The sequence below is a fragment of the Pipra filicauda genome, unplaced genomic scaffold, assembly GCF_003945595.2.
Source record: "Pipra filicauda isolate LSUMZ 115617 unplaced genomic scaffold, ASM394559v2 scaffold45_size4122338_pilon, whole genome shotgun sequence".
Lineage (NCBI taxonomy): Eukaryota > Metazoa > Chordata > Aves > Passeriformes > Pipridae > Pipra > Pipra filicauda.
The window spans coordinates 218,289-232,295 of NW_024104598.1; the positions used below are offsets into that span (position 1 = coordinate 218,289).

Consider the following 14,007-nt stretch of genomic DNA (forward strand, 5'->3'; position numbering starts at 1 on the left):
AGAAGCACTGTGGGTCCGCATCAGCAATAATGTGACTTGCTTCAGTCCCTTACTTTCCCTGGAGTAGTGCAAGTCCTGCCTGAGACTTGTAAGCTCAAGTTCTACTTGCTGTGAGGAGGAGGAAGTAAGTATCCATATTAACTATACTCCTGTTTTGGGCTACACCTGGCTGGTGCCTGCTGAGATATCAGCAATACTTAACACTCAGTCTTGGCTTTTGGCTAAAAATTGGGTTTTTGGTGGTTTTCTTGTTGCAGCAGAAGTTGAGCTCGCTATGGTACCAAAACCAGGAGTAGTGTGTCCTTAGTGCTGGTTTTAGGCTAGGCCAGGCTCTAGCTGCATGTCCAGCACTGCCCTTCTGTTCAGGTGAGTGCCAGGTGTGAGGATAAGGAAGGTATCCCATGGAACCTTGTCTCCTTTAGCTGTACTGGTCCATCTGCTCCTCACCTGGGCTCTCACTGGCCTCCATGATCACCTCCATCAGCCCCACGAAGTCGCCCTCAGCCAGGGAGATTCCGGAGTCATTAGGGGATGGACTCTCTGCTCTTCTTGGCTCTTTTGTAGGGGTTGGGTTAGTGCTTCCATTCCCAGTGTCTCTCGTGTTCCTGGGAACCTCTGGATGCTGGTCTGGAGGGCTGGCTGCGTCTTCCAAGCTCAGGCTGCGAGCGTCAGGGCCCAGGTTCCCCTTATGGGACCTCTCCAGGGCTGGAGAGGTCACGGGAGTGAAGGAGAAGCAGAGGGAGGTGCTGCCCCCGGGGGTTTTGTTACTGGGGGTGTGAAAGGCACCGGAATGCTCTGAGTTGGGAGGAGCTGATGCTGTGTTCTCCAGGGTTAGCCAGGGTGGGTGTGAAGCTTTCAAGCTCTTCAGGCTCTTGTAGCTGCCCTGCTTCTCCTGGTCAGGGGACTCTGCCAGGAAGGGGAATTTTGGGCTGTCGGATGCTGTGGACTGTGCTCCTGGGCTTCCTGTGGTGGCAGCTTCCCTGGAGTTGTTCTTTTCCTCTTCCACTGTCACAGCTGTGGAGTCAGGACCTTTGCTCCGATCTGTTGGCCAGACGAAGGTTTCCTTTGCAGCTGAGCCCAGGGAGCTCTGGCTCTTGTAGACATCACTGGCCCTGGAAGGGGAGGCGTTGACGATGACATCCCTCAGGGAAGTTGAGCAGGCAGCAATGCTGGAGAGAGCAGGTGGTTTCTTCCGGCCTTGGCGTCTGGAAGGGAAAATCATGGGGATGGAGCTGATGGGTGTCTGGGGGGCGCTGTAGAAACCGGGTCTCTCATAGAAGGGGGTTGACATGAAGGCATCAAACTCCCTTAGTTTTCCATCTTCGCTGTCCCACTGCTCCTGGGAGTCCCCCTTTGGCTGACTGATGCCACAAGGGCTTCCTGACTTCCCCATGTCTTGGTAGGTGTAGTGGGAGAAGGGCGATGCGGGGTCTCCTCGCCTGCGCAGCAGGTTCATCCGGGACGAGGACCTGGAGAAGTTCGGTGACTGGACACCCAAGAGGCGGCCCAGGTGTCCCAGTAATGGTGTGGAGTGGTTGGCTTCCTCGTTCTCCTTGATCTGCTCCAGGGGCTGGAACTCCATCTCTTCTTTCTGCATGCTGGGAAAGGCAAAGCAGGGCTGTTACGCAGCCACAAAGGGAGGGGGGTTGTGTTGCCACTGCTGCCCGTGGCAGACCTCTCCCTGTACTGCCATTAAATGTGTTAGCGCCCCCAAAGCAGGGAAGCTCACAGTACAGGTGAGTGGGGGAAAGAGCTCAGTCATCCTTTTCCATGGAGGATGTTGGCTGTTGTCTTTGTGTGAGCCTAAAGAGATCTTAGAGCAAGATTTCACAGACTATGGAGAAAGATATTACTACCCATTCTTGCTCCTCAGGTGTAATATCCTTCTGAAGACCTGATCCAGGTGTAACTGTGGACTGTTGTGACACCCTGCACTGACCTGATATCAAAAGTGGAGCCGAGGAATGATGGGCGTTTGTACTCAGCAGTGGCTGCTGTGTAGGGTGGCTGGGGATCAGGCTCATTCCAGTAGAGGTCCTTCTCCAGGACTGGTAAATCCTGATGCATCTCATCCACTGCCATGAGGGAGACCTGCAGGAGACAGCAGGAATGTCACACAAGGTGAGCAGCCTGTTTTCTGTAGATGAAGGGATGCAGGGCAGGAGGAAGCAGTGTAGCACGGAAGTGGGGCAAGTGGCTGAGGTTGCTGTGGTTTCCTGTCACTTGGGTTGTTTTTCATAGAATCACAGAATCAATCAGAAAAGACCTCAGAGATCATCAAGTTCAACCCTTGACCCAATCCCACCGTGGTTCCCAGACTATGGCACCGATGCCACATCCAGTCTCATCTTAAAAACCTCCAGGGATGGTGAATCCACCCCCTCCCTGGGCAGCCCATTCCAATGTTTGATTACTCTCTCTGTAAAGAATTTCTTCCTAATATCCAACCTAAACCTCCCCTGGCACAGCTTAAGACCATGCCCTCTTGTCCTACTGCTGGTTGCCTGGGAGAAGAGATCAATCTTTACCTGGCTACAACCTCCTGTCAGGTAGTTGTAGAGAGTGAGGAGGTCTCCCCTGAGCCTCCTCCTCTCCAGGCTAAACAACCTCAGCTCCCTCAGCCTCTCCTCACAGGACTTGTGCTCAAGTCCCTTCCCCAGCCTTGTTGCTCTTCTCTGGACCTGCTTCAGCCCCTCAATGTCCTTCCTGAACTGAGGGACCCAGAACTGGACACAGCACTCCAGGGGTGGCCTCACCAGTGCTGACTACAGGGGAAGAATCACCTCCCTGGTCCTGCTGCCACACTGTTCCTGATCCAGGCCAGGATGCCATTGGCCTTCTTGGCCACCTGGGCACACTGCTGGCTCATGTTCAGCCTCCTGTCAATCCAGACTCCCAGGTCCCTTCCTGCCTGGCTGCTCTCCAGCCCCTCTGTCCCCAGCCTGTGGTGCTGCAGGGGGTTGTTGTGGCCAAAGCGCAGGACCCGGCACTTGGCCTTGTTGAACCTCATCCCGTTGGAACCAGCCCATCTCTCCAGCTTGTCCAGGTCCCTCTGCAGAGCCCTCCTGCCTTCCAGCAAATCAACACAGAGATTTTATTCACATAGAGATTTGACTAATTGTAAGGAAAATGATGCTGAAGGAAATAAAAAAAGCAGCAGGCTCACTAGGACAGATGGGCTCAGTCTTATGAAGGGCTGGAGGTGTGGAGTTATTGCACAGAAGAAAGCAGAGGAGGTTGTTTTAGGTAGATATAGGGTAGTAAAGACGGAAACAGGAATAATGTGTCGTTCAAAGGCAATGAGGGCCTGAAATGAGCAGCCTGCATTCATGCCATGTGCCAGAGCATGGACTGAAGCTGCTGTTGGTCTCTGTGTACAAAGATAGGCCCAAAGCCCTAAATTCCTTGGTGTGGAGAACAGGCCCTGTCACGGGTCTTGCCCCACACCCTTTCTGGAGCCTGGGCTGTCCCTGTGGCTGTGGAGGGACTGTCTCTCCATCCCCTCACAGGCAGGGAGGTGGGGGCAGAGGTTTTGCAGAACTTGGTGACTGCACTGACAGGGTGGGAGGATCTTCCTTCCCTTTACCTGCAGGTTCCTGTCGATGAGCCAGTTGGCTTCAAAGTCATCATCGTCCTCCCCAAAAGGGTTGATGAGTTGCTCGGCCACCTGCATGTGGAGAGCAGACAGCAAAGGTCACCATGGTCATACCTGCCCCTTTCCCTGCAAGGAGAAGGCCTGTGGGGCAGGGGCAAGCGTGATGTCCCTTGAATTCCTAGAAAGGCTGCTCCTCCCAAAAAGGGGAGGGTTAAAAGTGGAGGCTTGCCAGTGGCTGGGAGACATTGGCACACACAATAACAGCCCTCCTGCAGCCTACTGCCTCTCTTTTCCCCAAACTAGTGAGGACCAAAGCTGAGGAAAGGTGCAGCTGGTCTCCAGGGTGACACACTTGGAAAATCAGAAGGTAATTCCCTTCAGCCTCCCCTTGGCTTCCTGTTGTTGTGCACAGATCAAAGAACACACAGCTGGGTCCCTGGTGAGCTCACATGGGGAAAAACCCTTGGCTGAGTCATATTCCAGCTCCAGACGTATTTTCCTGGACTTACCTTTAACCAGCCAGCGTAGAAGAAGAACTGCAAAAATGTAAAGACAGGCACGAAGAGATCCAGTTCATGGCCAGGATATGCTTTTTCTGGATCCAGGAACTGCCTCCCAATCAGACAGGCCAGGAAGAAGCTGTAAACAGCCACGGTCACCACCTGGGAAAGATGCCAAGGGACACACCAGGGGAGCGTGAGTTCCCAGCATCTCCTTCAGTTCCACCCCACACATCTCCAAAACCAGATTCTGGCTCTGCAGCCTTTGGAAAGCCTTGGATTCACTTATGACAGGCTGCTGTTTTGCAGGGGGATGCATTCCCACAGCAGAAAGCTTTAAATATTCCCTTTAGCTGTTGCATGCGCTGTATGTCATTCCATGCTGTCCCTGGAATGAGACCTGTGTAGGTGTCACAGGGCCGTGGCAAAAGGGAGCACATGACATCCTGGATGGACTGAAAGCTGTCTCGTGGCTCAGTCCAAGCTGGCAGGCTGCTTCAAAGTCTGGAAGGGAACGCTGGCAGTCCTATTAGCTCCTTCTTTCCTGCTCCTCATGCTGAGCCTTTTTTCTATTTGCCTGCTTGCTTGCCTGGATCTCAGGCTGTGCTGAGTTTTGTGCTTTTCTCTATAACCACGAGACTGGAAACTTCCCCTTTTCAAATTAACAGTAACTGAGACTCTCTTGATACAAGCAAAGGGGTTCAAAATAAGAACATACTTTCCCAAGGTGTTCCCCATTAACCTTCAGCGGCTCCTATTTCACAGTGGAGGGCATCAGTGTTATCTGAGTAGCTGGATTGTAGGGGACAAAGGGGCAAGTTGGTGCCCAAGTGTCTGCCTGGGCTGTTAAATAGCTGAGGACACGCACAGAGCTCACTCACACCTGTGGCACAACTCCCCTGGAGCTCCCTGTCTGGAATGTGTGCCCTGCAAACTGGAGCAGGGAGTGGGTCTGTGGTCCCTGTGTTTTCTATGTACCTGTGTGGCACATTTGGGGTTAGTTCCCCCCGGACAGGGGTGTGTCTATAGAGATGGATGTGTCTGAGTTAGGGAGATGAGGCTGGGATGGATGTGTGCTGCTGAGGTACCTATGGAAAAGAGATATGTGTAGGTGGGGATGAGGGATTCAAGAGTATCCTGCATGGTCCATGTGTGAGGCAGGTATGGAGGAGGTTTTGGGGAGACTGAGGCCTTCCAGTACCTTAAGGGACTTAGAGAAAGGAGGGAGAGGGACTTTTTATATGGACAGATAGTGACAGAACAAGGGACAAAGGTTTTAAACTGACAGAGGGCAGGTTTAGATTAGATGTTAGGAAGAAATTCTTTACTCAGAGGGTGCCCATGGCAGGGGGGTGGAACTTTAAAAGATGAGCTTTAAGGTCCCTTCCGATGCAAACCATGGCAGGATTCCAGGTAAGGATGTAAATGGGGATGTGCACAGGCAGGTGGTGGAGCAGAAGGTGTGGGGATCCCTTCTCACCTGGGTGTAGACCAGGGGGATGCTGATCCAGTCGTACCCATAGAGTCTCCCGCACTGGCTGCGCAGGGTGTTGAGCTCCTGCAGTGGGGAAAAGGAATGGCCTGTCAGAATAACTTTGCATGTCCTTGCTGAGGACACAGAGCCTCTCTGGAACCACTGTCCCTCATTGCTCCAGCCCATTCACTCCTGCTTGCACCTCCTCTGAAAGGGAGGCTCAGTCAGGACTCCTGTTCCCGTGGTGCCCAGCTCTAGCCCGGCAGACCACCAGCAGGATCTCATACATCCCTGGAGGAACTCCTTGCTGCCTGGGTGTCTCCATCTGAGCCCAAGATCCCTTCCTAACTCACTTCCTAGCAGTTTATCTTCTCACAAAATGAGCATCCAACAGGAGAGGCAAAAGGATGTCTCAGGAGTATCCATTTCTCTCTCCTGCCTATAGATAAGTATGCCAGAGGGAGATCTCTCTCTCTGGGCAGATGAATCCCACTTCAGGCAACAGAAACCACGTGACTTTCTCTGCACATGAATACCAAGAAGGATGAGCTGCTCCAGAGTCTTTTTCTATGCAGCTGGGCAGGGATTGTTGCCAGGTCTTGTCTGTGGAGTGTGGCCTGCTGCCCAGGACTATCAAAGGGTTTTCAATAGCAAAGTTTTCTAAAGGACCTTCATTGTTGGGGATTTTTTTGACCTCTCCTGATCTCTTCCAGATACCTACTTTCTTATGGCTTTCCAGCTGTATCATAGAGACCTCCACTGGTTACTCTTGTTCGCTGCCCTGGAGCGTGTCAAGGCTGATCAGGGACCTGCTACTTGGATACCTCCCATTCCCACACCTAAAAGTGAGTCCAATGGTTCCTCCCAGTCCCATATTTGAGAAAGATGTCACATTGCCATCTCCTCAAATATATATGACATATGCTGCCATGTCAGTAGGCCATGGAAAGCTCTGTTCTGTCACCAGCTGGAGTGTGGCATTGGGAGCATTTTCCACCAAAGTTAATGGAACATCCCCAGGGATCCCCAGGATCTCACACAGTTGCCTATTGTCTCTGTCACTCACATTCAGGATTCCTTGGAGCAGCACACTGTCCCGGATCCTCCCGTCATTCCTTGCCTTCACAGCTAGATTGGAGAACCACACACATGGGATCCAAAACTTGTTGTGGGGGGAATTCAAGCTCTCAAACTTCTTGTGCTCTTCTGGTGTCATGAGGCCTGTGTGGAAGACAGTAAATGGAAAAGGGATGGCTACAAAGGGCAGAAAGGAATTGATCTGGTCTAAAATGAAAACATTTGAATCTTAGGTGGTGGCCTCAGCTCTCCTTAAAACCACGGGAAAGACTCAGGTGCTCAGAATTTTGGGAGACACACGGAAGGAGGATAAGTCTCATAGTTAAAATTTTGAGTCATAGAGGTTTGAGAGGTGGGATTTATGGGATTTCACTTTGGCTGTCTGCAGCACATCTGATCAGATCACAGTGCTGCTGAGGGTACAACTGCCTAATGTCCACAGCTATTTGTTTGGAATGGCATAACATGTGCCCTAGAGTGCCTGTTTCTCTCTCTGGATCGCAAAGGGAACCCAGATAATGGGGGCAGGTGCAGACCTCTCCCTTTGGGCAGACTGGGTAACGTTGTACCTTCAGGAGCATCCTCCCAAAGAGGATTCAGGGAGCCCAGCAGTTAAGTTTGGAGATCTGAGGCTCCAATTCCCACCCACCAGCGGAAAACTGTTGCCTGCTGCAGACACTCAGCAGACTGCAGCACTATCCCACCTCCAACCTGAAGGTCGGGAGGTCTTTCCCGAGGCTCTCTGCCCCAAAAATAGCAGCCAGGTGGTGGTGCCAGGGCTGACCTGCCCTCACGACGTGCTCCATGCTGGGGAAGCGCTTGTAGACGGCGGTGCTGACGGAGCGCAAGATCAGCACGCTGACCAGGTTGCTGTAGCGCATCAGGGTGCGCCGCAGGAGCCTCCCGTACTCATCCTCCCCGTCCACGTTGCAGGACACCAGGTTCATGATCCGGTCAGGCCACGGGATGCTCTCGTATTGAGCCCACCAGCGGGACACCACCAGCGCCACGTAGAAACCTGGAGGGGAGCTGAGCAAATTAGGCATCCCAGAGGAGTGGGAGAAGGAAGCTGAGCAAATTAGTCATCGTAAGGGAGTAGGAAGCTCTGCTCCTCTTCTTTTCTTCTAGTGCTCATACAGGGATGAGTGCAGGAATAACCAGAGGGGAATTCAGACCTTCAGGCTAAAAAGAGTCTGGATCTCATGGTTTGTTTCATAGAATCACAGAATTGTTTGGGTTGGAAGAGACCTTAAAGATCATCTCGTTCCATGGACAGGGACACCTTCCACTAAACCAGGTTGCTCCAGAGCTCCATCCAACCTGGCCTTGAATGCTTCTAGGGACAGGGTAGCTACAGCTTCTCTGGGCAACCTGTGCCAGGGCCTCACCACCCTCACAGGGAAGAATTTTTTCCTAAACAACAAAGAATTTCTTCCTAAAGAAATTTACAATCTCTGTCAAACCAGAGAGAAGAAATGCTGTCCCATTCCCCTCCCTGTGTGATCTCAGGCAGAGCTCCTTACCCAGCACGAAGGATACAGGGATTAGCTCAGCGTAGCTGTTGCAGTACAGTGCCAGCTTCTCAAACATCAGCCTTTGGCTCTCACTCAGGATCAGCCTAAAAGGGACAAATAGAAGCAGCAACCTCAGAGAAGAGTCTGGGCCTTGTTGGACCCGCTGGGGTGAGTCTGGCAAGGGAAGCCAAGGATGGGGAGTCTGTGGGTGAACAGCCCTCGTGAGCCTGGGATATCAGCCCACATCCCCAAAATACCCTATTGACTAGTCCAGAGGCCAGAGAACTGTGTGGTAAGTAATGCAGCCTGATGTCAGGGACCACCTTTATTCTTCTCGCTCAGGAGAACAATGTGTGGTACCAAGGGTTTGACACAGAGCTTGGATGTGCACTGCAGTTCACTTAATATCCTGGAAAACGTCAGTCTCAAGCTGTGCTCTCCCCTGAGTCCCTGCCTCTTAAAGTTGCTTCCTTTCCTTCCCCTGCCCTCCCTCCCTTGTCTTTCAGCTTTTTTTTCTCCTCCTTCAGCTTTTTCCTCTCCTTCCCTTCCCTCCTGCAAACAGAGGCTGATGAGTGTCTGTCCAGCATCCCTGTTCCAATCCCATGTTGCTCCGCTGTCCTGCTCCAGGACAGGCTGTGTTGGTGTCAGGGTGTAAGGTGCTCACCTGTAGATAAGGCTGATGGTGAAGTAGAGTGAGATGAAAATTAGGAACTCTGAGTAGAGCAGTTTGTAGATACTCCCTTTCCATTGCAGCAGCAGCTGGGAGAAGGTGCCCAGGCGGGCATCTGCCACACGGTTGGTGTATGTCACTGTCATCACAGGTCCTGTGGCACACACAAAAGGAGGAGGTGTTGAAGCTTGAACAGAAGGAGGAGCCAAGCAAGATGCAAGGATAGAGGAGAAAGAGAAAGACAACAAGATACAGTTGAGATCCAAAGCCAGGTAAGGTGAAGTTAGTGACACACGCAACCAGGAGGAAATCGGTTGTAAGCAATTAATTTGCAATCTTTCCCCTGTCCTTGAGCTGCACATGAGCTGGTTACAGTGACAGAGGATGTATTTTCTGGTGGAGCCCTGGATTTCTAGTGCTTGAGTGTCAGCATTCAAGTGGGGCTGGTTGGCTGGAGAGGACAGAGCCCATGTGCCACCACCTTCCCACAAAACACTGGTGTAAGGTTAAGTGTCACGGTCACAAACTCCACAGTTGCTTATCCCATTATTTTTTTTTGTTATACTATTTGTTTCAAATATGTTTCTGTAAAATGTTGGGAAGCATCTTCCTGGAATGCTGCTGGCAAAAAAATTCAACCCAAAGGAAAGCAAAAACCACAAAAAGTAGAGATTTCTTAGAACTGATCCAGATGAAGGTACCCAACAAGAATTGCTGTCTTTAAATTTGGGCTGAGGGCCATATCTGGACTCTGCTGGTCCTAGTCCTCCAGGTAGAACAGCCCTCCCTGTTACAGATCTGCGGGATGGAGTTCGGCCAGGCTCACAGAGCCCAAATTCCAGCAGCTCTGCCTCCCCTCTCCTTCCACCATATGTTGCACAATAGATCACACTGGATAAAAAAAGGCATTCAGGCTCCTGAAATGCTTCCCAGTCATGCAGCATCCCCGTTGCAATTCTAGTCTAACAGGGATAAATATTTCTTTATCATCAATTAGTAATCAGACTCACTTTCATATAAATCTGAATTTGTAAAAAAAACCCAAAAGAACAACAACAACAAAACAAAAAAAAAAAAAAAAACAAACAAAAACAAAAAACCAAAAAAAACCCCCACCAAAGCACTGATGTAATCCACGCCAGGCAGGTTGGTGAATGATCCCTTGGCTTATAATTAACCAGTGTGAAACTACTGGTATTTCTAAATCTTAACATGCCACCAGGGTGTTACACAGGCATTGCTATTTAACAGAGGTAACAACGTCAGTAATTATGGCACCTCGGGCTCTCCCCTGAATGATGGAGACAATGAAAACCTTCAAGGGACAATTCACACCTTGCAGCACCTGAAGGCAGATAAGTTTGTGCCGTGTTCCTTATTTAAACATCTCAGTGAAAAACCTACACCTAGGTGGGGACACCTTGAGTCCCAGTGAGCTGCTGCTGTGAAGAAAAACAGCAAAGTCTGGGCTTTTTGGCTACTTCAACCAAACAACATCTTTCTCCTGGTTTTGGCTTTTTGGTGCTGCTCCTCCTTTGGCTTTCCCTGTAGTAACTCAGGTCCCTGAGTCCCCTCTCACAGGTTATGTGGAGGAGCAGAGCTGGTCCCTGTCCCCAGCTGCACAAATGCACATTTCACTAAATCCTCGTGCACTTCTCTGCCATTCTCATACGAATTTCTGTGCACAGGACTGGGAAGAGTGAGTTTTAACTGCCCCAGAGACTGCACACATGGGCCGTATGGAAAAGAAATGTATGCCCATAAACCCATAAATTTGGGGGTCTGCTTACACAAGGCTATCTGCTTTCTCTATGCTTTGGGTCTTGAAAAAGCCCAGAGAGACTCTTTGTTGCGTAATTCAGATACACATTCACTTTTTACCAAAGAAGGAAAACTTCAGCTCTTGTCCATGTAAATAATGGATGTCACCCACCTCTGTGCAGTTCTGCCCCCGCATGGGATATGGTTTTTTTCCCCAGTGCTTTTCCCTCCAGCCCAGAATGGTTAAGGCACTTCCTTGCCCACCTGCCAGCCTGCATGGGACTGCCCAGGGATGTCACTGGGCAGCTGGCACACTCCAAGTACCATTTGGGGTTGAGGTGGGAGGTGACTCACTGGCACACCGGAGTCAGTATGGGGAGGAAGAACCATCCCCTGCACGGCACTGCTGCCTGCCACTGCCTGCATCCACCTGCCTCATCCCTCTGGACTAACCATTGCACCTGGAGGTCCACTGCCACTAATCAGAGTGTGGGAACCCACAGCAATCAGGATTCTGCAACATCAGGTGCATCACCCACCACGTGAGACGGCAAACAGAAACGAGCAGGTACCACATTGCTGGAGAACAAGGGGACAGAGCAGAGGGATGGAGTGAGAGGAGGTTACAGGAAGGCAGGAAGGTCTCAGAAGGAATCTGCCTGCTCTTAGGAGGACGGGATACTCACAGTCATGGGCTCCTTCACCACGCTGGATGCTGTGGAGGTTTGCTGCCGCACGTGTCCTCGCTGGGTCCTTTGTGGCCCACGCCACCGCCCGCCTCCTCGTGCCCCCTTGGCTCATGGGGGGATTGAACCTGCCCGACACGGTGTGCTAAGGAGCCTGAGACCCACTTGGGAGCTGCAGCCGGTCACTTGATGCCGTAATCCTTCCTCATTACAAAAGAGACTCTGTTGTCTTTTGCCCTGTTCCCTCCTAATCTTCTGAGTAAGCCCTGCGTGTTTATAGAGGCGGCCGGAGGAGGGGGAGGCAGGGCTGGCTGCTCTGCTGCTGCTAACTCCTGGCACAGCCATGGTGGCTGCCAGGAGAGAGGCATTTTTCCTCTAATTCTTTCCTGTTTGGTCCCTTTCTCCGTGTCACAATCTTACAGGAACCCCAGGAGATTATGCAGGGCTGGAATTTTCCACAAAGGCTGTAAAATGTGTCATGCCTGGGGGCTGCACAGCCCTCTCTTCCCTGGGGAAGCTCCTTAGCTTGGTGAAACACCTGGTCCATGCTCTGCCTGGCTCTCACAGGATGTTTCTCTGTCATTCCTCGCTGTCCCTGGATGAGTTTGTCACCTCTTCCAGCTGTGGTTTGGATGCTGGGGAATTTCACTCTGCCACTGCCTCCCCGAGACTCTTTCCATGGGTTCACTTTCTCTTCCTCTGGCTTCTTCCAGCAGTGCTTGGGGACTCACTGCTCTTCCCTGCATGACATCCTGGGAAACATCAGTCCTTGCCTTTGTTCTGAAATCTCCACCAAGCCAGAAACTCCTTCCCTCTGCCTCTCCAGGGTCCCTTTTCTGCTCCCAAGTCATCCCTCCCAATTGCCACCATCCTTCTCATCCACCACCTCAACAATCCCCCCTGTTAGGTCTTTAGGATGTTCCCCTTCCACAGGGCTCTGAATGAAAATCCTTTCTCACTGTTTAGTCTTCCATCATTTACCCAGCTGTGGGATGCTGTGGAGAGGGAGCACGGGTCTGACCCATGCAGGTAAGAGCAGCTGGAGACCAGGATTCCTGTAAAAATCAACTTTCTCTTGTGCTGGTTGTATGCCTGTGTCTTTGACACTTGTTTAACATCAGCAGTTGGGATCAATTTGTCCCAAATGCAGTTTTATCCTTCCTGTGGCTGATCCTAGACAAGGGGAGGGTGCTGTTGGGAGTGGTTTGGGTGCTCCTGGGGACATGAAACAACAAACCACAGAGTGTCCTGCTGTTTGTGGAAGGATGTGCTGGCATCTGGGGGACTCTGCTGCCCTCCTCTGAGAGCAGCTCAGCTGGCAGCTCGTGTGTTTCACAGCTGCTGCTGGGACAGCACGAAATATGTGTGGAATTTAATATTAAAGTAAATAACTGAAGGGCTACCAGCATGTCAGCCCTGCTTGGATCTCTTTTCACATCCCCTGTGGCCTCAAACCTTGCAGGACTTGAGGAAGATTCCTTGCACAGAAGCAGAGGAGAAAGCAAGGAGGTCTGATATCCCTCCTCAGCCTCACAGCCTTGGAATCATCCTCATTTTCTCAATGTTACAGACGCAGAAACTGAATTACTGTGGTGGGAATTGAATCCCTGTTTTGGGAATGCCAGAGGGCCACTCTCCGTGCTGAGTTAGCAGCAACTGTCTGGGAATGGCACGGTGCCCTCCTTGCTGTCTCGTAGAGAATAAGTGTTTTTTGGGACAGTGGGTCCAGTTTCAGTGGTGAGATAGACACAGAGGCAGCTGGCATCAGGGATGTCTCTCAAAATAGCATTCTTCCCTGGAATCTTACGTAATTAAAAAAAAAAAAGATAAAGCGGGAATTATCTGAGGAGGTGCTGTTTTGCAAGGACAGGATTTACCCAGAGATTTGAGCTGGCCAGGAATGTCTGAAGAGGATGCAGTGACCCTCAGTGCTTTTGTGAGGACCCCCAGGCTTCATCCCCTTATGCTGCAGAATTCTTCACTAATTCTGTGCCATCCTGGGGGGCTCTGAGAGCTGTGGGTGCCAAGCTCTGCACCTCCCTGAGACCCGAGTGCTAATCTCCATCTTACCCTCTGCATTTTGTTTTTAGGGGCTTGGAGGGTGACAAATCTCCCTCTCCGATGTTGCATAGTTCAGTTTGCACAGCATGAAAAGGAGGGAAAGGTCCTTAGCAAGATCCCCTTTCTCTTGCCATAGGTTCTGTGGCAGGGATTAGGCTCCAAAGGGAGGACCAAATGTATTGGTCCTGGAAATCAGGGATCTTAGAGCCAGAAATCCCAGAAAGCCCTTGCTGAAAGCCTTGCAGCCAGCTGAGCAAACATCAGCACAGCATCTGAGCCAGCAAGGAGGGGCTGGAAGGAGCTGGAGTTTGAGGCCATTTCATTCTCCTTTTCATGGCAATAACATCCGGTTTGGGTTTGCTGGGTCTGGGGCGTAGTCCTGCTTTCCAAGCTCTAAAATAATCCCCATTCCTCCTTCTCTTCCCAGCCTGCATCTGGTTTTCCCCTTTCCTTCTAGGAAGAAGAGGGAAGCACATGCCACTCTCCCCCTATGAAAAGTTAACTTCTGCAAGTGGCTGGGATTCAGAATCTTCAGCACATCCCCTCAATGCTTCCTGTCTGCACTATCAGTTCTCATCCTTCCTGCCTTTGTTGGCTCCTGGAATCGGTTCTACCCTTCTAATCTGAGGACCCTCCGTCCCTGCCAGCCAAGCCTTGGGAGTTAATAAT

General features: G+C 51.3%; 1 protein-coding gene across 1 annotated transcript; it reads right to left on the reverse strand.

The window, feature by feature from the left end:
- Window positions 1-21: 21 nt before the first annotated feature.
- On the reverse strand, window positions 22-11,415 carry LOC113991911 (bestrophin-1). Its single transcript, XM_027728640.2, has 10 exons — window positions 11,278-11,415; window positions 8,825-8,984; window positions 8,170-8,264; window positions 7,431-7,664; window positions 6,636-6,790; window positions 5,576-5,653; window positions 4,105-4,257; window positions 3,587-3,667; window positions 1,940-2,091; window positions 22-1,598 (listed from the first exon to the last, which is right to left on the reverse strand). Exons 2-10 carry the CDS (start codon window positions 8,974-8,976, stop codon window positions 419-421), a joined length of 2,280 nt encoding a protein of 759 aa, XP_027584441.1. The 5' UTR covers window positions 8,977-8,984; window positions 11,278-11,415; the 3' UTR covers window positions 22-418.
- Between the last annotated feature and the right edge of the window lie 2,592 nt (window positions 11,416-14,007).

Bases quoted from the DNA above. Each gene is read 5' to 3' on its own strand.
- LOC113991911 (XM_027728640.2), bottom strand. From the start codon at position 8,976: ATGACAGTGACATACACCAACCGTGTGGCAGATGCCCGCCTGGGCACC. The intron at 4,258-5,575 runs GTGAGAAGGGAT...CATCTTTCCCAG, and splicing joins TCCCCCTGGTCTACACCCAG to GTGGTGACCGTGGCTGTTTA. The intron at 1,599-1,939 runs GTCAGTGCAGGG...TGCCTTTCCCAG, and splicing joins GGCTCCACTTTTGATATCAG to CATGCAGAAAGAAGAGATGG.